The sequence below is a fragment of the Corvus kubaryi genome, unplaced genomic scaffold (assembly GCF_017639235.1).
Source record: "Corvus kubaryi isolate FWS band 111438036 unplaced genomic scaffold, C.kubaryi_AGA036_p1.0 37312, whole genome shotgun sequence".
Classification (NCBI taxonomy): domain Eukaryota; kingdom Metazoa; phylum Chordata; class Aves; order Passeriformes; family Corvidae; genus Corvus; species Corvus kubaryi.
Window position 1 is genome coordinate 3,687,668 of NW_024581098.1, and position 24,963 is coordinate 3,712,630.

At 39.6% G+C, this 24,963-nt stretch overlaps 1 protein-coding gene across 23 annotated transcripts in view; it reads right to left on the reverse strand.

Annotated features, from left to right (window-relative positions):
- The window catches only part of DTNA (dystrobrevin alpha), a 223,463-nt gene that overhangs the window by 23,159 nt on the left and 175,341 nt on the right, over positions 1 to 24,963 (reverse strand). For 10 of the 23 annotated variants that reach the window (XM_042029071.1, XM_042029072.1, XM_042029067.1 and 7 more), the window contains 7 exons: positions 23,385 to 23,393; positions 21,884 to 21,964; positions 19,886 to 19,975; positions 14,275 to 14,352; positions 6,854 to 6,941; positions 4,316 to 4,413; positions 2,827 to 2,940 (listed from right to left, as the gene is read on the reverse strand). In XM_042029071.1, the coding sequence (XP_041885005.1) occupies positions 2,827 to 2,940; positions 4,316 to 4,413; positions 6,854 to 6,941; positions 14,275 to 14,352; positions 19,886 to 19,975; positions 21,884 to 21,964; positions 23,385 to 23,393 (558 nt within the window). The other 13 variants (XM_042029066.1, XM_042029064.1, XM_042029079.1 and 10 more) reach the window with 10 other exon arrangements.

Consider the following 24,963-nt stretch of genomic DNA (forward strand, 5'->3'; position numbering starts at 1 on the left):
TAAGAGAGTTCAGAAATTCAGACAAAAACCCACAGTGATCTGCTTTTGTTTCTACTTTTTTTTCTGAAAGCAAGAGGAAGACTATTACATAGTAGAGACATGACTGCTTGAAAGTAGCTCTTTGGACTCGGAGTCCAGTGCTGGTTGTGTGACAGTGTGAATACTGAGACACTGCAAGTGTGACAGTCTCTCTGTGCCCCCATAAATCTGAACAGCTTTGATTCTGCTTTGATTCACAGCTCCACTGCACAGGATGGGGGATCAGTGTTTGCACACGTTCAATCACTAAACCGGGTGAGGTCCCCACCTAAAAACAAAATAAAATTGTTGCTTCCTGGAAGTTATGATTTAATTAACATTACTATTGAAAAATATACATATTAGGTATATTTTATACACTACTGCATTGCAAATAACATATAAACACTGTGTTGTTAGCCTTGTACTACCTACAAGATATGACAATTCAATCCCAAATGGAAAAGCACTGGAACCAACAAGACTTAAGTACATTTCCTGTATTTAGGGCAATATGAAACCCTGATTTCAAGCCTTCACTGTAAGTGAGCAACTACAGATACAGTCAACGTTGTAGATTTCCACAGGACTGCTCATGTGTGCTATCTCTCACCTATATAATAGGATCATACAGTAACACTGCCATGTTGCATTTAGTCTTCTGAAGGATTGATCTATCTCCTGCTACAAAATGCCTGTGTTGGCTTTTTTTTTCCACACACGTGTAATGGTTGGAAATGCTATGAACTGCACAAAGGCAATGGAGTTTAAGAAACTGCTAACAAAAATAAGGTCTGTGTAATTCAAAGTGGCAGGTACAGAGCTCTGCTGGGTTTTAGATTCATTCCACAGGGAGACAGGATCTGAGTAGTGTGCACTGTACAGACTACTCCTCTGATGTTTTTTTCCTGCTGTACTCAGGAGCAATTTCTTGGAAGTAAAGGGTTTTCCAGCCTGTCTCCAAGACAATACTGGTAATGTGAAGGAATGCCATGTTCAGGACTTCATTTCAGCGACTGCCACACTACAGCAGTTGTGAAAGTAGATGTGAAAGATGCTGGGACAGGTACCCATAACATGATTTACAGATTCCAGCATTTCTTAATACAATGTGAACTAAATTGCTCTACGGCCTTAAGGACTTTAAGCCTGAAAAATCGGCAGGGTAACAGACATACATCAGGGCTGCTATCCTGAGTCCTGCTGTTTTACACATAAGAACAGCCTTGTGCCATCTTAAGTATCTAGGAATTTGAGGTGGTGTCAAAATTCCCCAGTAAATCCAAAGTCAGACTTTCGCCTTTCAAATGGTGAACATTTCAGAAGGAATGCAAAGCAGTTCAGACCCACAGATTAAAAGTTATTTTCTGATTCTCACAGTGCATATTAAATCAGGAAAGATACAGTTGAGGAATTCAGCATCACTGCCCTAAGGACATCGCATGTCAAGACATCAAAGAAAGGGTATTATACTTTAATATGTGTATCAAAATTGAAAAGAGGGAAAAGTTAAGTAGTCAGCCTGCTAACACTGCACAATCATTCCTTTTTTTTTTTTAAGTATAATGAATTTTATTAGTCAACTACATAGAAAGCTGATTTCCTAGCTGAAAATAGACTTTAGGTTTGATGGACAAGAGCTACATTATTGGTATATTTTATAGAGTGTACATGTTTTCATGACGGTCAGTTTTATATGTCTCAGAATGCCACTTGCCTGTAGATCTCTAGAAGTAATTACACACTAAAATCACTCATAGAAATGAAAAGGCTAATTTGTATTTAGATTGGAAAGCAGAAGTAAACATTTGTTAATCAGAAAAATATTTTAGTGTGGAAAACTCCATAATAAAACTATCAAGTATTTTTAAGGAAAAAATTTTAGCACAATTTCTTACAGTAATTTCCTTCGGCTACGAATCAGACCACTAAAATATTAGTTGTGTGAGGAGTGGCTAAGTGGCAAAAAATGTTCTTCAGTCAGGGGCAGAGCAATCTAGCATTATTTCACTGGGAAGAAAGTGCTTACACTCTATTCTCTATTTATATAGAGCATTTTGAATAGTTCTTACTGGATTCTCTGTCTGGCTCTTACAACATTAACTTCAGGACTTTCAGGGAGCCTATGGATCTGGGCCAATGACAACTGTACTTCAATGTGATATACATGGAAATTAGTAAATCCAGGTACAGTATTGTAACTAACATGCACACACATCCATATTAAAGTTCTTAGCTTTGTGGAATAACTGGAGGAAGGATCCTCTAAATCTTCAGCAGCTGCAGATGACATTACTCCTCACCCCCACGTGACAAGGAGGATCATTCTGCAACCTGGTTTTGCACCATGAAGAGAACTGACCTCTCCTTAGAGCTCAACACATGGGGGAACATCTAATTCTGGCTGTATTTTCACGTAGTTGCGTATTTTCTTTAGCATAAATGAGAAATCTTCGTGAAGGCATTTGTTCTGAACATTTTTTCCCATCTAATTAATGGCAATTGGACCAGGCTGTGGGGACCTATTCCAAATGACCTAAGGGCCTAACTCTGCAAACACTAATGCACATGCTTAACTTAATGTAGAGGAGTAATATGTGAGATTCCTCATGCATGCAGTTTAAAGCATAAGCTTAATTACTTCTAGGACAACAGGCTGCACCAAAAATGGATTAAAGATACACATTGGTTGACTTACTTTAAAGAGTCTCCAAAACCATAAGCCAGGCTTATCTCTTATTTCTTCTCTTACTGAGAATGACTGGGTGGCCCCTGTCAAGGCCAGAGGTCTTACTGCCGTGGACTTACCTCAGGAGCCGGAGCTCTGCAAGGAGAGTGGGATTTTGTTGGGCCTTCTCTGGTGTGGGCTGAGATGCTTGCTCATGTTCAAGTCGCAGCCTCTGGATCTCCTGTAGGATTTCTCTTGGGGATGAGAATAAGCAGAAGACCACAAGTCAGTAATTTTCCACAAAACCAGTTCACTGGACATTGCAAGAGGTGAAAAAGTATGACTGTATTTAGCTTTTAATCATTAAAGATGTACACAAAATGACTGGGTTGCAGCTAACCAAAGAAGCCTTCAGCAATGCGAGAGGGCTCTGGATGTTTTCTAAATAAACTCTTAGGATTTTGCCATAAAGGGAAATTTATTTCAAGACCCTCCCGAAAAACAGAGGTAGACATAAAATAGCTCTATGCTTGACTATGCTTTAATTCTTCACCATGCACATTTCCAGCACACCACAAACTTAACAAAAATTAAAGTAACCTTTCCGGACATTGTTGAGTATCAGAGAAAATATTTAGCACTTAAAAAAGTATTTCTAATGTAAGTAAAGATGTGAGAGCAGTTGACAATTCACGGCGAAGCACTTTAACAGGACTCCTTACAACTGGCTTGTCAGCCCTGGAGTGCTGCCAAAAGGCTAATACTAAGCTTCACAGCAGAAGGTTGAAACCTTTGTGAATTTTGTTTCTTCTTCACAATGTGCTGGAAGCAGACAGTCAGGAGGCAGCCTCAAACTATGAAAGGCAAATAGAGGCTGGAGCTGGTGGTGCTCATTACACGGTGACAGAAGGCAGTGCAGAGTTTGGAATAGGAAACCATCTGGTCTGGGCTGGCCTCTGTTTTACAGTCCGGCACTAAAAGCAGAGCTCTGCTGCCATACATTTCATGGCATGAGGCAGTCTGGTAGCCAGGGCCAGGTTCTCTGCTGTTGACAAACGGGCATCACTACTTTTTGGGGCAGGCTGGCCTATTTCTCCTGGACACTCTCTCTCAGTCTTGGTCACATCTGTACCTCCTGTCTCATTTGATTAGCAGCCTAACTGGCTGCTAATCTTCCTGCGAACCTTTCCCAGGCAGACTGTGTTCTGGAGAGCTTTAATCATCTTTTTCCCAAATAAAAGCAGGGGAGCATAACATTACAAGCGTGACTGATCCTTTTATCATTTCATGTTATAGTGCTACTGAGAATCCAACTGAAAGTTAATCCGGTCTTGAAACAAGACAGGCTTTTTTTTCTAAACTCTTAACAAACAGCAGCTGCAAACAGTAAAGTATCCATGATTACATCATGTCATTGGACAGTACACTTATTAAAACAGGGGGTGGTTATGGATTTCAGAGCCTTTATCATATTGTGTGGACCTTTCTGTGCTATGGTTTTTTTGTAGGGGGAGATGTCTGTGCCTGTATAAGCACACTGTACAGGTGTAGGTGGTAAAAAATGCTAAGAAACAAGCACATATGTAATATATGGGACTGAACAAAACCAGGTACTTAGTGGATGCTTACCGGTTTTTATTTTCAAGCTCTGCAATCAGCTGCCTCTGTTGCTTGTTTGCATCGATGGTGAAGGAGATATCTGATGCCCCTCTCTGCTGACTCGGCTGCTGTTGTAAAACAGAGAAGGCTGCATTGAAAGAGGAATAGCCAGCATGCACCATGAGTTCAACATAGATCTGTTCTGTGAAATCTGTGTACAGAAAGTGCAGTACCAAGCTTGCCTACACTAAAAAAAGAGCATTCATGTTGTGCTCATACCAGTACGGAACCATTGCTAGTAAAAGCAGAGTAAGTGCTAGAGTAAATAAGACTCAGTGTTTAGCATCCTGTCATTCACTGCTTTTTCATGCAGCTTCATCTGAACCAATTGTAAAAGGCAATGACACTGCTGCAGGCAGTTGCTGTAATGTGGCTCTTGATTTTGATGCTACAGACAAGAGGAATACACTGAAGCAAAAACCAGTGTCTGCCTCCAGAAAGAATGGGATGTGTTTCCAGTGCAGTGATGCTTCACTCTCTTGAAAGGATGGTTTTACTTTCAGCTTGAAAGCAGTACTCATCAGTCTGGCTGTTTTCCTATATGCTCTCATGATACTTCAGAACACCTCTTTCCCCAGTCCTTCAGGCACAGGAAAACTTCTTTTTCCCCCAATAAAATGAGATGGGAATTTGTCTCTTACCAAACTAGGCAGTGCTCACTACAGCTTCACTGGACCATGCTCTTTTTGCATGTCTATCAGCAATAACTACTTACTGTTTTCCTTGTTCACACTCCTGTATTTCAGTATTGTAGCAATGACAACACAGAGCAGGACATTTAAAAGTATCACAACTACCAAAGATATCCATTTATTTTTAACTCCAACCTGAAAGAATCAGGTATTTAAAAATACTCTGCTGAGTTACTGCTGTGATATGAGGGTTTCTCACCACAAAAAGCCCCGTGTAGTGCAACTCTGGAGCACTATTTTATGTGGTGCCAAGCATCTCCTCCACCAGGAGGTGGACCCTCAAAAAGGATGAAGATACATCTCAATAGCCTAGCAAACCTAACAAAGGTTAGGACTGTCTATGGGGAAAGGACAGTATGTCTCCCTTGTAACCACATACTATTTTTTCTGCCACGGATACATTTTCCCATTAACACATCAACCACAGGGAAGCAGAACAGTGCATAAAGAAGAACTGATACACGCTGGTGGATGTCATGACTCATACAGGAGGAATCAGGATCTTTATCCTGAATGCCCACTGTTATTAATATATTTAGTTCCTTAAAAAACCAGAATGACCATTGGCAAAGCTTTAAAAATTTCCACTGCCCCTCCTGGGTGTCACTCTTTTGCTTGGAAAGATTTCTGTCTATAGAAACCTTCTCTTTTCCTTCTGTCTCTTTTGTTCAAAGACCACAGATGGATGGCAATGAGAAATTCAGTATTTTCCTTCAAGTCAGCTCTGTTTATACTGTTTTCCCCCCACATCAAGGACACATGTTATATGGAACTGATGTCAACCAATTTTTAACCAGAGACATTATTAATGGGAAATCTTGTTTCCGTAAAGAATTACTGTCATTCAGAAATAAGACCATCATCTACAGGTTGCCTTAAATTTGAAACACCGTGTCACATGTTTGGACTCGGCTGGCAGAACAGGAGCACCCCTCTCTTCCCAGGCAGCTGCAGGCAGTGTGAAATCTCCGTGACAGAGTCTGCACATGGCAGCAGATTCATCTCCACCTGGCGTGAACGTGACTCAGAATCTTTACACGACGTGTGGTACCCAATTTCACCCTTTCAATTGACCCCACAGTGTAAATCTCAGTGTGAAAATGTTTCTGGGCACTCCAGACCAGCTGCTTTTCACTTAACTGTCATTCATGGTCCCTTGTTCTACCAAATGGGCTGAGATCGAAAAAAAGTAGCTATGCTAACCTTTTATGTACCATTTAAGATTTTATATACTTTGATTAGGTTCCTGCTTCATTCTCTCTTGTTCCTGAATGCAGCTAGTGAGGTTTTAGCCTGTCATCACCTTCTATCTTTGGATACAGAGAGCGGAATAATCATTGCTCTGAAATGAAAATGGGAGCCAGGGCTAATGCAGGGGGTCATTACAGTCATCCTGCTGAAGAACATTCTTTAATATCCTTAGTACTTAGGGCCCCAGTTGCTGTGATATTTCAGCTAGAGAGTAAAATGGATTCACCATCCCATTTCTCCAATGCAGTAAATCATTAACCTTTAACCAAAGCTAGTCCAGACAATATTTTATAGTCCTTCCTGAGTTCAAGATGTCAGATTCCCTTTGATGCAATTATTTAAATACCACTGCATTAGTATATCGATTATATGCATTAGTATGTGGATTCTTTGGATTAAATGGACTGCATAAAAGTGTTATTATTAAAGCATAACAGCCTCTGATGAAAAGGATAGGGAAAAATAATCCATTAATCATTACACTGTCAGATGTAATTTCCCTGATCTTGCCAAGCCCCTGGAACATGACAGAAGGAAAGTACCTTCCTTTAATTAAAACACTTACTGATGAAGAAGTTTCTGCTGCCAGCCTTGCTGCATACCTGGCGATCAGCTTGTGTTCTTCATCCAGGCGACTTGCACTGTCGAGGACGCTGCTCAGGGGGAGGGGGAAACAGCAAGACAGGATTATACGTGGCAAAACCCCATTGCCTCAGTCCCACCATCACCTCACACCCCCACAGTACAGAACAAAGGAGCAAACCACCACCAAACTAGGAACAGCTGATGTTAACCGAGCAAAGGGGAGAAGCGGGAGGGCAATTTCCCTAGAAAGATCAGCTCTAAGGGCCCAGGCAGCACCTTCCCCTTAGGGGGAAAACAGCAGCAGTTTGCAATCCATAGTAAAGGTTGTACAGGGTGCAACGTGCAGACTGCTCTGCCCAAAAAGGGTTGGGAGGTGGTTAGGACCACCAGTCAGCATTTATTTTATATCTCAGCTTTGTCATCTCACCTGGAAGAGTGATAACTTTTTGGACAGCAGATTAGCAGGAACCTCAGTGTTTGTTGAGAAAAACTTTAGAAGCTTTGTCAGACAGAAAACAATCTTTAGGACAGTTTTGCAGGGCACTTGCCAAGGTCTCATGGATCACTGTTTGGAACCACTGATCTAGGAACTTATAATCAGACTTTCTCTTTTATTCTTGGTATTTAGGAGCAAGATTTCAAAGAGTCACATGACTGTGATCCACAAGTGTAAAAACTAAACAGAAAATATGCTGAATTCCTTTAAAATATTTCACCTTATTTTCTCCCCTTAAGAATATAAAATGCAAATATTTCAGGTTAATCCTTTTAGAGCTGTCCTTATTTTAAATGGAAGCTATTATTTAGCCAGATGAGCAGGAAAAAGGTACTATAGTGAGAACCTTCACTATTTCTAAACATTTAGAAGTTTGCAGAGAGCCATCAAAACTAATAAACTGACAAAACCAGAAACCTGAAGAGAACTTAGTTGACCCTGGATAAGCCTGGGCCTTAGCATCCTATACTGCATTACTTTTAGTATATACAGGAGAGGAAACAATGAAGTCCCTAAGAGAGGAATGCTTTGCCGTGTAGAATACAAGGCAGCCGGTGGACTATCCCAGCCACAGGTGAGTCTGGCCTCTTTTCTTATCCTTTGGCAACTGTATGATGGTTTTTGGCTAAAGGGAAACAGGCACAAATCTCCCTGCCCACGGGCTCTTCTGGGCATGCAACTGGTTGCTGGCAAATGAGCTTCACATTTCAAAAGAGTCTGGGCATGGGATTTATATTCTGATTTTTTTCTCAGAAATTGTACCTTGAACTTGAAAAGCCCTCCAGAGGAAAATGGCACTTGTGCCAAAAGCTCTGCTTTTTGAAGAACTGATATATTTAAAAGGAATATTTCTCTAAAACTTCTCAGTGAGCTCCGTGTCCCTCAGGGAACTACAGTGCACATATTTTGGTTGGCTTGATTAAATCCACCAGGATTTGAACGTTACGTTTGGAGGATGAGCAGAGGTTCATATTCAGTGATCATTAAACTAAAGCTGGGTGTCATGTGGATTTGCTACAGCTTACTGATGCAAGAGAAAAGAGACAAACATCATCTTTTTCTCATTCTGATAATAACCTGTGAGACCACAAACACAGTTTAGAAACATAGTAAAGCTCTGAAAAGTAAGACACAGAGAGGTTCTATGTAAACAAAAATTGTGCTGCAGACTGCATGTGAGACTTCTGGGGGTAGATGAACATTTCTGGTTTTGGTTATGTTCATTTTGTTACAAATATAGGCTTAATTTTATACTTACTGAGATTCTGGTGGGATAACTGATATACCTTCTGAACAGACCAAAGCTAAAGGCAATTTTCTAAATTTATACAGCTCTGCATCTTACATACTTATGCTTACTGTCTAATATGTCATCCAGATAAAGAAAGGGGTGAGCAACTCTTTCAGACACATAAAATTATGTAAACTGGGTAATAAGGGCTACTTTTATGACAGTTTAATTAATTTTTAATTTTACCATAATGACTAAAACATTGCATCCTAACAGATGGTTGTGAAAACAGCAAGCATTCAGCATCAACTCTCCTTTTTATGGCAATGTGCAGCCATATTATCCATCTTGAAAAAATGGATTATAGTTCCACTTGTTGGCATAATACAATCTGCACCACAGTTCTGAGATGTAAGCTAACACTTAAGAAAACTGCTTTACTGAATGAACCAAGCCCCTGCAGCTTTTTGAGTCTTACTTGTATTTAATATCTGTGATATATATTTATGTGTGGATGGATGTCATAAAGTAGATGTAGCAATGAGTCAAATTTGGTCTATGAATGCCACAAATCACTAACCCCAAAGCTCTAAAAATTAAATTTCAATGTCTGGGATAAATTTACTTCTGGAATATACCTATTCTATGTGACCATTAAGCACAGAAGTATGCATGGCAGCATTAGCCTCCACTGCCAAGAATTTTATGCCTCAGAGTTCTCAGATTTACTGTAATTCCCTTCTGTTCTACTTCACCAACTTCACAGACAACCACACAGTGATACAGTAAGACAATTGTATACAAAGGGTTTAAAATATTATGAATACACGCGCACAATGTGGGACCTCGGGGGAAAGATTCAGGCATCCTTTTGAGAGAAACTGGACATTTTGCATACAAATGTCCTACTGTTGTTCCTTCTTCTCTAAAAAACACTGCTTCTCCATTAGTGATCATTTCTTTAAAGACCTTACAATTATTAGCAGTAATTGGTCTGGCATCTATCACCATTCAGCTGGAGAGTGAATATGCAGTATTATAACCTGTACAATAGGACTTCTGTGGTCTAAGGTAGCTCCATAAAAAAGTGATCTCAAAGCTGCAGGCAAAGGATGAAAAACATGAGAACCTATGAGCGAAGGAGTGACTCTGGAGGATCTTTGCTACTTCTCAGGCTTCTGATGTGTCAGACCAGCCTGTTCTGCAGCAGGCATGCCACAATAGCTGATGTGGATGCTCCCTGCTGGTCTTACAACTATGTCACCACTGGTTAGATGAGTCTCTTGTGAAATTTTTGCAATAGAGGTATCAGTGTGGTCTTCATGACGTGCTCTTATCCCACAAAGCCTTGCTTAATAAATAATTTGGTCTAAAAAATAAAAATTAAAAGGTTGGTTTCTAAGCCCCAGGGCTGTAAAAAAAACCCCACACAAATCCTACCAGCAACACACCAAATGTATTCTGAGGCCTCTTTAACTGTTACACTTTCAAAGTTGGCCTGGTTTTAAGACACTTTGAACTGAGACAAATCATCTGAGTCCTCTGCTACTGTTAATTTGCCATTTCCTTTAGAACACCAAGATTTTACCACCAAAATGTTGTAATACTCAGCTATGTGGGAATAATTACAAAAACTAATTCTGTTCAATGGAGCCAAATGTCTACACATTTCCTCTGTAGCAATTGGTCTCTGAATGGTTTTCCTCTTTCAAAGTAAGATTAGACCAGCCTTCCTAGCTAGAGTTGTGCACACCCCCTTAATAAATGTTTTTAAAAATGCCACAGAATAGCATGGCACTTTTATATAGAAATAGAACTCACATAGTACTATGCAGTATAACATAAAACCCCCAGAAAACAGCTTTCTATGGAACCAAAACAACCTCTTACTTTTATCTTTTTTTTTTTCTGTACTTGTAAAGAAAAAGACTGATATATATGGAATTAATATTCAAAGCTAGGCAAAGTCTCTAACTTACAAAAATGAAAACTATTTGCAGTTAAAAGTTCTTTTTTAGAATCAGACACTAAAGGTAAACTAAAGTAAGTATCAAATATTGGTTTTAAATACTAAAAAAGACTTTGCAATTAAACTATTCAAAACATCTGGCTAAGGGCTATTTTTTTCTAGCCATACAGTTACTATAAATAATGAATTAATTCTTCCTCTTGTTTATTAAATTGCTCTGGAGTACTGGTTTCTAAAAAATCCTCAAATAGCTTATTAGCCTCTGGTAGAAGGAAAGGAAAACTTCTACTTGCAGTATCAAATAATTGCAGATGAAAAATAAAGATAAGCAGTGAAAATTAATTAAATGAATTAAAAATACACCACAAAGCCCAAAATATAAATACTAGCTGCACTTAGAACAGGAAAAAAAGGGTATACTGGGTTATATTGGACTGCTGATTAGCTGTAAATTAGCCTGCCTTAATATCTGAAAAAACCCAAACCTTGTTTTGTTTTGAAATGTCACTATACAGCTCTTCAGATAATTTTATGTATTATATTCAAGAAGTATCTCTGTAGGTTTTTCTTGCAGATAAAGCTCCTGCTACAATCATTCCTCTTTTCATCTTTGGTTGCCAGAAGCACTTGAATTATCTGATGTCTGGATAGGTACAGGTAGTATTTTGCAGGCAGATTGAACAGCAGAGCTGGCCAGCTGCAACCTCTCCCAAATCAGAAGCTACCTCATTTTGGTTAACTACATGCTTTACTCAGGTTACCAAATCTTCTTAAGATGCAGAGTGAAATAACTTGAACTCAGCACCATCCTGACACAAGTGTGTGGGTTTTGAGGAACCTGCATCCAGCCACTTCGGGGGACGGGCAGGAGAAGTACAGCTTTGCCTGAAGATACCACGCCAGACTTCGAGATGCAGCAGCTGAGCTTCCTGCAGAGGTCTCACCTACTCTTCTGGAAAGTGGCTTCACAGAAGACTTTGTTCTTGTCTTTGTCAAAACAAAAACATTCTATTTCTCTACTAGCAGTCTCAGTCCAACAACATAGAAAAAGGCAATGCAGTATGGCCTGATGCTTGACTAAGACTGCTGTCCCTCTAGGTTATGTTTCTGTCAAAATCTAATTATACAAATAACTGAGATTGCTTCTCTTTCAGGATGCTGTGACTGCAGTGATTTAATATCAGTAATCAGATGTTATGTACTATGCTTTGCATCAGTTATTTAAACAATTAAGGCCATTATCAGTCACTCCCCAATTCATTCCTCAAAACCAAATAAATGTTGGCTATCATGGCATATGATGTGTATATGCATATTTGGAAACAAATGTGCTATGACTTGGTGAGGTTGGCTCAAAGCCTTGAGGGAACAGGTTGGAATATAAAGAATGGAGGATGAAAACAGCAAAGATGAGGTGAGGCACCCACAAAGAGGTCTCGTGAGGAACTGGTAGCCCTCACTGAAGCTAAATGAATCCTGTACATGGCATCCAAAATGCCTTGCCTGGAAAACCAGCCTAGCACCAAGAATTACCCTAAACCATGCCCACTCTTCACTCACCTCCTGAACAACAACCATATCAAGTCAGTCACTCATGGTAGCCAGGGCCACATTTCCCTCTCCTTGTCAAACCAGACCAAATGGTAGCATATTCCTGTCCTCAGTCATGGGTGGGCAACGACTGGTCACACACACGCCCCCAGTAGCTTGCTTTCACAGCCGCAGTGTCAGTTTTCCTCAATAAGCCTGATTTCTGGAAGTGCTTCTTCAGGAATTAAATTCCCCTTGAAAATGTTTTTGTTTAAGATAAATGGCTTTCATTTTCCTCACTTAAACCTACTTTGCCTTTTCAGCCCCCACCACTGGGCACATTCCAGTGGGCTACAGAGTAGAGAAGCAGATCCAGGACAATGGAGGCAGACTTTCTTACCCACTGGGCATGACAAATTACTGGAACAAATAGGAGCTACTTGCAGAAGTGAATTTTTTAAGACTGCAGACAACCATTACATTCACTCTCCTAAATGAAGTTGCTTGTTGCCTCCATACTGGAGAAAATGGAGACTTTCTTCTAATGCAGCAAATATTCTGCAGTGACAGCACAGGAAATGGAAGGGTTTCTTATGAGCAAAATAAACCCCTTGAGTATAGTTTTGGTAGAAACACTGTGCAGTTTTCTGCTCAGCATCACCTTTTCTAGGGCCATATACCACACTGCTCACCATCTTGCTGGTACAGGGCTGCAAAGTCTATGGAATTCTGTTGCACTTGGAGAGGTGAGGCAGGGTTTCCCTTCCCCGGCGTGGCAGGCTGCAATGCCAGCATCTCAAGTGCCAAGACAGCTGATGGGTTTAGGAGACAAAGCTCTATAATCACTCCAGCAGAAACAATAGATTATGTTCAAGACACACATTTAAAACCCCTGAGTCAAAATGAGAGAAGGGAAAATATGTATACAAGATTCAAACAATGCAGAAATCAGGCAGATTTAAAAGCAATGCCTGACATGTAAAAATCAACACCAATTTCTCTCACTAAGTTAATAAGAAAATTATCATTATTTATGTACTATTACAATTTCTAACTTTCAAGGAAGGTGAAGCTACATATATATATATGATCTCAAAAACTAATACCTTGAAAACATGGGCTTGTTTAAGCATTGTTGTGTGAAGATTTCTGCACCACAACAAAGTCCTGCACTGCCTAGAGCTCAGTATCCCGAACAATTCGCACAGCCATTCTCAACTAAGCAATTATTTGCAATACTTAGCAGTAACCTGCTGACCTCGGTATAGAGAATAGCAATAAATGCCACAATCCACCAGCTTTGGGAGGACATACCCCATATTCATACACATTCACTTCAGGCTTGTGCTCATGAAGAGCTGCTCCAGCTTGTGGCCAGGAGGAAACAGTGAGAGAATCTGGCTGAGCAAGGTCCCTTTTCTGGGTCCCCCAAAGGCGCCAAACCTGCACTAACCGTGCGGGGTTGCTCTGTAGCATGTTGACATACACCCCGATGAGCACATGTTCATCAGCCAGCCTGTCTGCAACATCGAGGCTGTACTGTAACCTGAAACGGGGGCGGGGAGAGGGTGTGATGCACACAGACACAGAGATAAACAGAGAGCAGGAGCAAGTGAGACGGTGAAATGGGAATCTAGGAATTAATACTTCAGCCTTCTTAGAAAAAACATCAAAACAACACACCACGTGCGGAAATTACTCTGTTATTATTTTAATTTACGTGTTTAGTATTTAGTGATTTAAGATGGTAGCATCCCACTTGATGACAGAGCCAGCCTCAGAAATCAGTGAGATGCCAGATCAGGCCAGGGACTGAAGCTCTGCAGCTATACAGTACCATTTATTACAAAATACAGCAAATTGTGAGGTCAGCATTATTTGTTTTACTATACTATATATTGTATACAAACATGAATATAGGTATGTAACATACATGACTGACACACTGAATTCACAAGCTGGATTTGCTTGGAAGGGTCTGATCAAGACTTTATGTATCTAGGTGTACATAAATATATTTAAACACGCCCAACTTAGCTCACGGGGTTAATTGATTATCACAATTTTCTCAGGAAAGATGTATATAGAATACATTAAAAGTGGGAGGAATAGAGGAAAAGGTTTTGGTTTAGCTGTATTAGTGCAAGTTAAGAACATACTCTCTCTTTAACTTACCCTTTGCCTTTCAAGAAAGCTGGAGCAGCCCTAGCCAGCTGTTTGCTCTGCTCTACTTCAGTATTCTTGGAAGGAGAGCTAGTTAATAAGACAGGAAAACTAAGAAGAGGGTAAACAGTTATGTCTGAAATTCATTATAGAACAGAGTTTGCAGAAGCTTGTTCGAGTGCCCTGGACTGAATAAAAATAACAATAGAAGCTTTAAAGAAATTCTAGAAAACTTCAGGAAATGCAAAATCAAGAATTACGAGTTTTCCCTCCTGTTCTCCAAAAGCAAACTATTAAAGCCTCCACTACAGAAATGACAAACAAAATGTGTTTCTCTCACAAATGGAGAGATGAAGGCTTGTGTATTTTCCAGATGGAGTCCGAGATAAACGCGATCTCAAATGCTGCTTTCAAGCTGGGGAAGTTTCACCATAACAGCTAAATTGCTTTTCCCCACATTAACTGTAAGATGGTTTCAATTATCTATGGAAAGGCATTTTTTTAGATGCAGTGATGGGATACAGCAGTTTAATTTTTAGAAGTACTGTTCTTCTGTTGATTTAAAATAATATATAGTTCACCAAACACACTTTTTTCCCTAATTACAGTATTTAATGGATTGCAGTAGCTGCATCCTTCCCAACACTTAAATATCCATGTTAACAAGCTACCGCTGGCTAAAAATGGGAAACATTGAAAATGTTGTTTTTCATGCTGCAGCATTTTTCGGTGTAAGAAACAACAAAGCAAAGCAAAATTATATTTTACTTTCTTCTTTTTAAAAATTAGTCACCTTTTTTTTGGGTTGGCACCTCTGGGTGTGTGAGCATGTGTGCACCTGTGCATCCAGGGCTGTATGGGTCTGTTTGTGTGTGTGTAGGCAGATGATGTTGCACAAATGTGGTGTGTGATAAATCTTCAAAACCTTTAATATTAGGACAAAGAAGGAATTCAGTGAGATGAGATGTATGTAATTCCCCTCCTTTTGGGAGGGGGGCAAGGTTGGCAGCAGGGCTCTCAAGAGGATGGGACCAAAGGTTGTCCTAAGAGCTCAAGCTCTTATTTTTAAGATAGCTGAATGAAATGCTGTACTGCACAGGAAGAAAAGCTGCTTGTTTCACATTTCTCTGTCCATCTGCATGCTACTTATGTGTACTGCACTTCCACTGGGGCAATATCCATACAGATAAATGTGCTCCGTGCCATCTAGAAGGATGCGTTTTCCACACGTTTTCTTCCCGGGTTACAGAAGGAAAATGCATTCAAGGGGTACAGGGAGTGCTATTTCAGCCAAAAATGTGCCTTTCAGTTCTAAAAGTACAGATAAATATGTTGCCACAGTGGGAGACCAGAGACCCCAGGGCAGGTTTTGTGCCTTGCTTTCTAACAGTGAGGTGTGATGCCCCCTCCATCAACCACAAGTTCACCTCTCCTGTGTTCCAGAAGCCACACAGTTAGTGTGGAGAGACAGGCAAGCAAAGATTACTCACTGAGCAACTGCTACCATGTCTATCCAGGTCCCTTTCCTTTTTAGTTGATTCAGCAAACTTTAATCTTCCAACCTCTTCTCACAAGTTATGTTTTCTCGGTTTTTCTGGACTTTCCCTCTGAACTCCAGATATGCTGGTTAGCATATCTACCCCTGTGCTGTTGCCCTAAACTGGATGCAAACCTCAGGCAGATGTCTCCTCCTCTGGGGAATGAGTTTTAATGGCTTTCCAGATGATGTTCCAGGGTCAAATGCAATCTAACAATCGTATTGCTAACTTCAATTAGTTTGTGGTTCACTGCAACTCCTAGGTCCTCTGTTAAAATATTTCTATCCATCCAATTATGCTCCCATCTTCTACTTGACTATTTGCTTCCTTGCTACAGCACTTTTCACTTATAAATACTGAATTTCCTGTAATTGATTTCAGATCATTTGGACATCAATTACTACCATTGCTACTGAGCTAATTTTTTTTATTTAGAAACTGCTCTCCAAGCATTTCTTTCCATAACCATTTCAACCTTTGTACCACCTGCAAATTGGATATATTCACTCTATTGCTTCCATTAAGTCACTACAAGAAATAGTGCATAGTGTCTGATTTAGGATAGCTTTCAAGAATCCCAACAGATGTCCTTCTCCTAAAGAGACAGCAAACTTCTGAAAATGTCATTATTCATTTTCAATGTTGCTCTTTTACCAATTTCCCTATGTCCTTATTTTCTTTGGGTACTTCTGTGTCATCTGGGACTATGTCTAAAGTCCTTCTAAGATCAACTTGTATTGTATCTGTTGCTTCTTTTTTTACCCGCTGGACCAGTTACCTGTCAATGAAATAAATTAGTTGATATAAAATAAATCAGTTGATATAATTTGTTCTTGACAAATCTATGGTGGTTATTTCTTGTTTATTATCCTCCAGAACCTTACTGACTCTTTTATAATTTCAGTATCTTTGGACATCAAGGTTAGGCTGTCTCCTGTATAATCCCTTTCACCTTTGTCTCTGATTCCACCTTCAACCCTTCTTCATTTGGAAGAGCTGATATCTGTCCTTCTTGTTCTTCCCTATCTTCCTACATCCTCCACATATTCCCCAAAATACAGTTAAAACTTCAGAGATCATTTTGGCCACAGTGAGTTTCCAAATGGAACAGACATTTTAAAGATATATTCCTGCTAAAATGGAACATCTTGTAAGATGCCAAATAATGCTTTCCCATCCAAATTTAGAAACAAACCTTCCAACCATGAGCAGGTGTCTATAAAGATGTAGACCTAACAATACTGCTGTAAATGTTATGCCCTCATTAGTGTCTACCTGGCTACTAAACAATTAAACACATAAACCTTTCCTTTAGCCAGGTAGAATACTGCTGATTAAATAAGGACTCTCATCTTGTTCTGAAAACAACATGCAAAGACAACATGCAGTTGAAGTCTACCACGCTCCTTTGAGACAGAAACATGGAGAACAGCAGCAACCAGTATGTTTTGCTCCAAGTTAGCTGTTGTCTAGAAATTTGGCCTAATCTCTTGTTATGCCCAGGTAGAATATCCAATTCCTTTAACTTCATGTGGAGTTCAAAAAAAAAGGCACCAGCCATTCTGACTCAGCATTAAATAAGACTCAATTCCTCCTTGGCTATGGGTATCTGATATCCTAGTGCATTCCTTCTATCTATCACACAATTGCCAAGTCATTTCAAGTTCACCAGAATGTGCTGCATCACACCATTTATTCCAATTTATTACTCCTTTAGAAGAACTAAATGCATTAGCTGTGGACGGGGGGTGCTGAGGAAAATGCGAGAAAAAATATTCTGTTTCATCTTATCCTACCTAAGCTCAATAATTCAATAGCTTAAAGAAAACATTTATTAAGAAAGAGAGGAGATTGTACCCATTACTATGGCAGCTATATACTTTAAATCAGCATGACAGACTAGAGCTGGGGAACAGAAGTATCCAAATAAAGAAGAAAACATTAATTCAGGGTATAGAGTTATTTCTCTTGACTGGACAAAAGTTTCTATAATGCTCAGTTTGCTTGTTTTGATGTAACATATCCAAGTCATTTGGTTTGCAAGGGCATTACCTACTCTGCACTAATATTCCCTTGTTCTGCTGCCCTCTAGGCCATCGGAAATTGCAAAAACAAATGAGAAAAAACCCTCTGAATATTAGCTACAGCAAAAGAATTACAGGCCTTGTGGTTTTAATCACATTAGCTGTCAACACAGCAAATGACCATCATTTGGTATTTGGGAGAAGATCACAGACCTTTTTTGTTTTTTCTTTTCTAACACGAGCGCTTTAAAGCTGTTCTTGAGCCCTACACAGCATATTGTTGATACCAATTTCCACACTGTATACATTTAGAAGAAAGGTGCTTGTAATTGCTAAGCCAGCCTCCTCATTAAAGCTCTCTTATGGACTTGCTGGCTCAAACTAAGCAAACAAGCACAGAAATTTTAAGTGGACTTTGATTCTAAAGCAGTTTGAAGAAACTAAAAAGCATCGTTGGGAAAGCCCGAACCCAACTTCCTTTGAGCTTTGGAGTAATTGTGTACCCACCCAAAATCTGTGCTTCAGATGCAATTGAAGTGTAAATAGTATACAAAGTTCCATCTCCTTTCAGCTGTTCTGTGCAATTTGTCACTGTATTAACCAATTATCAAAGATCTTTCCTCTAACAAGATTGTCTATCTTCCCAGTTAATTTCCAGCTTTCACCCATGAATCCAGAAATAAAGATGGTAGTGTGCTGAACTTAGGAGATGCTATCCAGTTCCAGCAGCAGAATGAGCTGGTGTGCTGAATTTAGCATTTGCTGCTACAGGGAGAAACCGGTTAGAATGGCTATGTTCTTCTGTGAACACAAGTAGCTGAAATAAATACCATGGGAATGCTATGAATGACATTCTCTGCCAATTCTCCTTTGAATAAACATTCAAATTACATAAAAACTTCACTTAAAGCTATCTGAAACCTCTGGACTAGACTGCAACACAAAGCAACCATAAGTTATCTTCAGTGAAAACACAGCCAGCAGAGCTTTTAGTGTTGATTACATCCAGCTAGAAATTTTACTCGGAGTTTGTACTTTTCTTATTATGAAGAATGGAATATTTAATATAAAATCAGCACAATTGCAAACAGAGCCATCAAAGTCTGTTTCTCTGATGTACAAGGGGATGAGCTTCCACTAATAAGGCCTGATTTTCCCAGAGCAATAGTAACAGTAAAACTTAAAAGAATGAATGAAGATACTGTTATTAATCTAACCCAGATTGAATATCTTGGCATTTAGCAGAAAAGTACCTTGATATCTATAATTCTTATTGAATTATAGTGAATGCTCATGGATTAATAAGAAAACAAAAAAAAAAAAAAAAAGGAAAGGATATTACACTCCACATAAAAAAAAGATGGGGAAACTGTTCTTATGCAATTGCGTATTTCTTTTTTGCAGAATGAAAATGGATCTTCCTTTAGGTCACTGAGATGTGAGGGAATGCTGGAAAAAGGGTGCAGCAACGAGAGGCATGGGTCCAAATCCAGTGCTCACTACGTAAATGGGAAGTTTTCATTAGCTTCAGTAGGACTTAGATCTGCCTTTCCTGTGGTCATTTTGAAAAGCAAAGCTGAGGGGTCTGGGGAGGGTTATTGGCAAGCAGCACTAACGGCAGAACAGCAACCACCCACAGCGAGAGCTGTGGCAGAGGAGGCTGGCTGTGAGACCTGGAGTCATTTCCAGGCTTTTGTGCAAGCCTCTTTCATTCCTTGGTCAAGAACACAACAGGCAACTCATACACCGATGATGGAACCATAAAGGTGTAGTTTTCCCAGTTTTCAAAAGCAATGTTTCCAACTTCCATTAGACACATGAATATTAATCCTACGTGAAGGGGTAAAATGAAAGACTTGTGCTGCGCAGAAGCAAGAGAAGTTGGCAAAGCCCACAGCCAGCAGGAAGTCTATTCAAAAGACTAATTAGAGCCACAGAAACTCTCTAGCCCATAAGAGCCTTCCTTAAAGAATATTTTGAGTAGTTTAGCAGAATTGCTAATGATTTAGTGCATGAGCTACAGAACTACTGCAATTAGTAGGTTAGTGCTCTCATACTGACCGTGAATTGTTGTGAAGCTGATTTACATACTGCTTTATAAGAGAATGCTCATCAGCCACAGGACTGGCTGCATTTATACCCCCAAGTAACCTGAGTGATTCAAACAATGGAAGCTTGTTAATACCTCAAAGAGAATACACAGAGTGTTCAGAGAGGGTTCGTAACAATAAATCCCATTTATTTACAAAGAATACTGACTTGGCTGTTTGTAGGGCGCTTTTTCTTTCCAATAAAAAGATGCAAATTAAATTTGTAAAAGGTGAAAATAAAAATACTGAGAATAAGCTGTCAAACTCCTAAAATCCTGCTACATCAATGAAACAAAAGTTACAAAACTTCTAAGATACAATCAATGTAATTACCTTACATATCAGGGTACAGTTAACTCTGAAAGAGCCAGAACGACTGCTGCACCATGGCAGCTTTAAACTGTACAGCGATGTCACACTATCCACTTATAAGGAAGTATGGGTACCTATGCTTGAGGGGGGTGGTACTATCACCTGCCCTCAGGGGATTCTCATCAAGGAATGTTTCCTAGGGAAAAAAAGGAATTCTAACAGCTGAGGAAGCATGTATGTTTAACTCTGATAGTTAAAGACAGTCAGTTACTAAAGAAGACAAAAGTAAAATAATCAGGTATGTTCTACATGCAAACAAAGACAAGCAGCACAGGTGACAGTGCTGTGAGTGTTACTGCAGGTCCCTGGCCTAAGGAGCAAAGTACACTTCTGTTGTTCGACCACAGGGACCTCTTGGGAATAAACAGAAGCATGAGCAACACTCCTAAAGAGTGCTGCTCTTCATGACCTCTCCTGGAGAGGCTACAAATACATTACCCTGCCTTGCACATAAACCCCCATATATTCCAACAACAGAAATGAATCTGCATTTGCAGTCTCTCTGTTTAGGCAGCAAATCTGACCTTGCGGGCTGCTTTGGGACTGGCTTTTGAAGAGCATCTCAGTCACACCCACTTGAGATTACTCTAGAGTCACACTCAACACTGAGAATTTACAGTTTTACAGCTCGTGGTAACAAAATTCATAAATCAAAGAAGTAGTAAACCATCTTTACTCTGACTTTGCAGTGTACACTGCAGGTTTGGTTTCAGTTTTGGTATTAAAATATGTAGCTGTGCATACCCAGAGATTGTGTTTAGTCATTTGGGAACGCTGAAGCACTGACACACACAGCAGGAATCAAGCAATAAAGTGCACCCAAGGAAGACACATTGCTCATCTTCCCTAAGACAGCAGGAAGTTATTTTCCTGCCACCTTCTTATCTATGTACATTTGTAGGCTTACATATATTGGGTCAGCCAGCCAGCAAATGCTACACACATATTTTGGTGGGATGAGCCAAAATACTGACTCAAAATGTACACAGTCAGCTAACAAGCATCTCCTCTTTGGGATTAATGTTTCTGATGAGACTTCCCTGGCTTGTTTACTGAAGGGTCAGTCACCATATTCCCTGGACAACTCCTTCTCCCTTGTAGCCTCTAATAAAAATCAGAATGGTTTAACAGGGGAAAGGATGTTTTGCTTTATCTTGCAAGTATGAAGACACTTCCTCTTTGTTCATCCGTATCTTGCAGTATGATGCAGGCATTCCCAGCAGGCAGTGGCACATCCCAGTTCCTATTCCCACAGTGTTCCCCACTATTACACTAAATTACAAAATGGCTTCTTCACCAGCCACTGTCCCTATGGGAGGGTGCCTGGGTTGCACACGAGCACATTTTAGTGGGTCAGAATGGTTCAAATGAGAGCTCAAATTCAGTGCTGTGCTGTGGGGAGCTTGGGGTACCTTAACTCCAGCTCTCTGTTCAGATGTCTGGGTATCAGCCCAAATTAACCAAGGCATTTCTCTGCTCATGTCTCATTTTACTTTGTGAGAGGGTTTGGTTTTTTTTACCCCTGTGAGGGAACTGAAAATCGAAACTTCCACCACTATCATATAATTGTTTGATATAAATAAGGATAAGAACTCACCTTCTGTTTGCAAAGGGACTTCCTGAGGGAACAGAATGGGAGAAGAGTGTGTCGTTCATGCTGGTTACAGGTCGCGGGGGCCTGAAACGCAAAATATCCAGCTGCATTAGTTTTGCACCAAAAACCCCATCATCAGCAAGAGTATTTGTGCAGAACAGAATGAGCTTGTTTTAAGTAACATTGCAACTGGCATCTTCTGCTAGCACTAGCTCCAAATCACAGATGCTGTGGTTTTAAGAAGTTGATAAAAATACATTGATACTTAGGCCTGGAGGGAAATAATGCCTTTGTGTATTCTGAGGTGAGTTTTAAGCAACCTGCTTGACTTTCTTCCCTGCTTTGGCAGAATTTCCACTATGCCATTGCTCCTTTCCAGAGGCAACAGTCCAGGGGGTAGTCCCTGCTTTCAACCAGCCTGGATGAGCACTGGCAGTCAGTTCTCTGTGGCAGCATGGAGGTCTGCAGGGGGGAACTGCCAATAAATGACACATCTTTTCATGAAGCTATCCCCTGGTGCTAAGCTCCGTGCTACCACATCCACATAGTGACCACAGTGTACCCCAGACAACACATGCAGAACTAAACTTTGACAGCAAAGCTTTTTAGCTGGTATATCAAACCCCCAAAACAAAATTTAGAGTAAGTATTTCGTTCAAGGGAATCCATTAGTAATGATGATTTTATTATTACATTCTTTATTTCCTGATTTTACAAAAAATGAAACAAGAAGGATTTTTCCTCTACTTTCTTTTACTCTCTACTCTTAAAAATAATCTGTGTATAATTTTATCCTTCTGTATCCATTAAGGAGAAATTTCCCCTTCTTAACAGACTTCTTATGCAACATTGGGCAAAAGATCCATCTACTCAGGAACAACTAAAAGATATGTTATTAAAATCACAGGGCTTTCAATCACATATGAGTAGAATCTGAAGCCACATATAATTCTGACCTCAAATTGGTTAATATTCCCTTCAGGCTCTGTGGAAGACCCATCTTGCATTTTGAATTCTGCAGATGTGCAAATCAAAATATAGTAGCCATCTGCAAAATATTCACTGGGCTCCAATTGTGCAAGACAACTGGTCAACCAAAGCATTTGCAAGAAAGCCAGTTCTGCATAGAAGTGAACTATGACTTATATTTTGTCCTGTGACTTGTTATAAAACAGGCAAATCTATGGTATTTGAAAAATCCAAATGAATTTCTCAGCATGATAATGCCACACTGATTTTGAGAAGTTTAAAACTGTGAACAGAAAGAGGTAGGATGTGGAGTGTTATTTATTTATATGAAAATATAGTTTTAACCTAACCCTGCATCTGCAGACCCACATGAAAACCTCCAGTTCTGATCAGTCATGAATTTGAGAAGCAGTCCTTTGTCTTCCATGTACTTCTAGAGAAGTGTTTGATGTTACTCTTTTTGGTAACACTGAGATTATCACAATTTTTCCAAGCTTTTCCTCCAACAAGTGTACTAAAGAAGAAAAATACTCACCAAGTATCTCTTTTGCAGGCAGAATAAAATGGAAAAGAGATAATTAATTAAATTGTCAGTTTAATATGTATATGATCTAAGTAATACACTGGACCTACTCCATTCTTATGACCCTGACTCTGCAAAAAGCATGAGAACCTCTATGCATAAAGGGTCATGAATCTGTTCACATAAGCAAAGTCACTCTTGTGTACAAACGTCTTTAAACTCCAAGGCTTTGCTAAGGTTTTGTGATTAGCATTAGTTTGTCAATTCTTATAAAGAAGAAAATAGTATTAAACTAAACTGGAGCTCTTCCACGGCAAGTTTCTTAAAGGCTCATTCCACTGTCACAGTCCTCAGGTTCCACTTGAACATCAAATGGATGTTCAAACACACAGAATTGTGTGATGTAGTAAGACAAGCACAATAGACTTTATTGTAAAGCAAAGGAAAACTCAGCTATTGACTATAAATTATATCTTTCTGAGGTTATTTTTAAACTCCTGAAAGTGAGTGATTAAGCTTTCTGATAAAAGTGAGCTATTGATACTGAATTAACTGTCCTCAAGGAGACAGAAAACGCTTACTGCTATTGAAATAAGCTGTGTAATAAAGGCATACTATGGCACAACAAATACCCACAGTAATAAACCAAATTAAATAGGAGGAATTTTCCAAAGTGCTCCAGGCTGCTCTAACCTGTTTACACTGATGTCAAAAATAATGCTCCCATAGGCTTAAGATGGAAATGAAGTCAGGCCAATGCAGAATGGATTTGAAAAATACCTCCATGATGCACTGGCCATGCCATTTGTCATCTCTGCAGTCTAGACTTCCTTTCACGTTGCTATTCTTACGTACAGAGAGGAAAAATGACCCTTCCACCAGTGGGGGGAGTTTCTACCATCAGGTTTATGACATCTCAATAACTATCTCTCTAGATGAAGTCTTAGATGTATTTCTTGCTTAATTCAAAATTTTGTGTGGCACCAGTAAAACAAACAACCCATGCAGTCTTTCTGTCTGGTGCCAGTCAAAGGTGGAAGAATAATCAAAAGGAAAGTCTCTATAGTAATGCAGGGAGAACTTGTCCCCATTTAAGATAGAAGCTAAGAAAAGGATACTGTTTTGTTGCCAAAATTCTTCCAGCTAATGCACATATAAATCCCTTTTTGCCTGGATTCCTGCCCAGAGCTGTTTCTCACAACTTCCCTTATGTTTAAAAATAAAAATTGCATCAGTGAGAAGATATTCTTGATGAGGTTCTGTAGCATACCTCTCCCCTCAGTTAATTTGTGTGAATTATGCTGCAGATCATGATACCTCCACAACTTACAGGTTTTTCGCTCATGCATCATTATAGCCAACATATATTGCCAAGTTATATTACCATCAATCTATGAATAAAGAGAAACTGTCATAAAACAGAATAGATGGTGGTTTGTTCTCACTTCCCATCACTCTAAATTGTCTGTATATTTAGGAATAAGGAAAGGTGTTAATTTCACAGCAAAGATTTGGATCAGTGCCTACTTAATTATGGTACCTTCCCCTTGCCTTGCCTAAATGCATTTAATCCATTCACAGTAGCCCATTT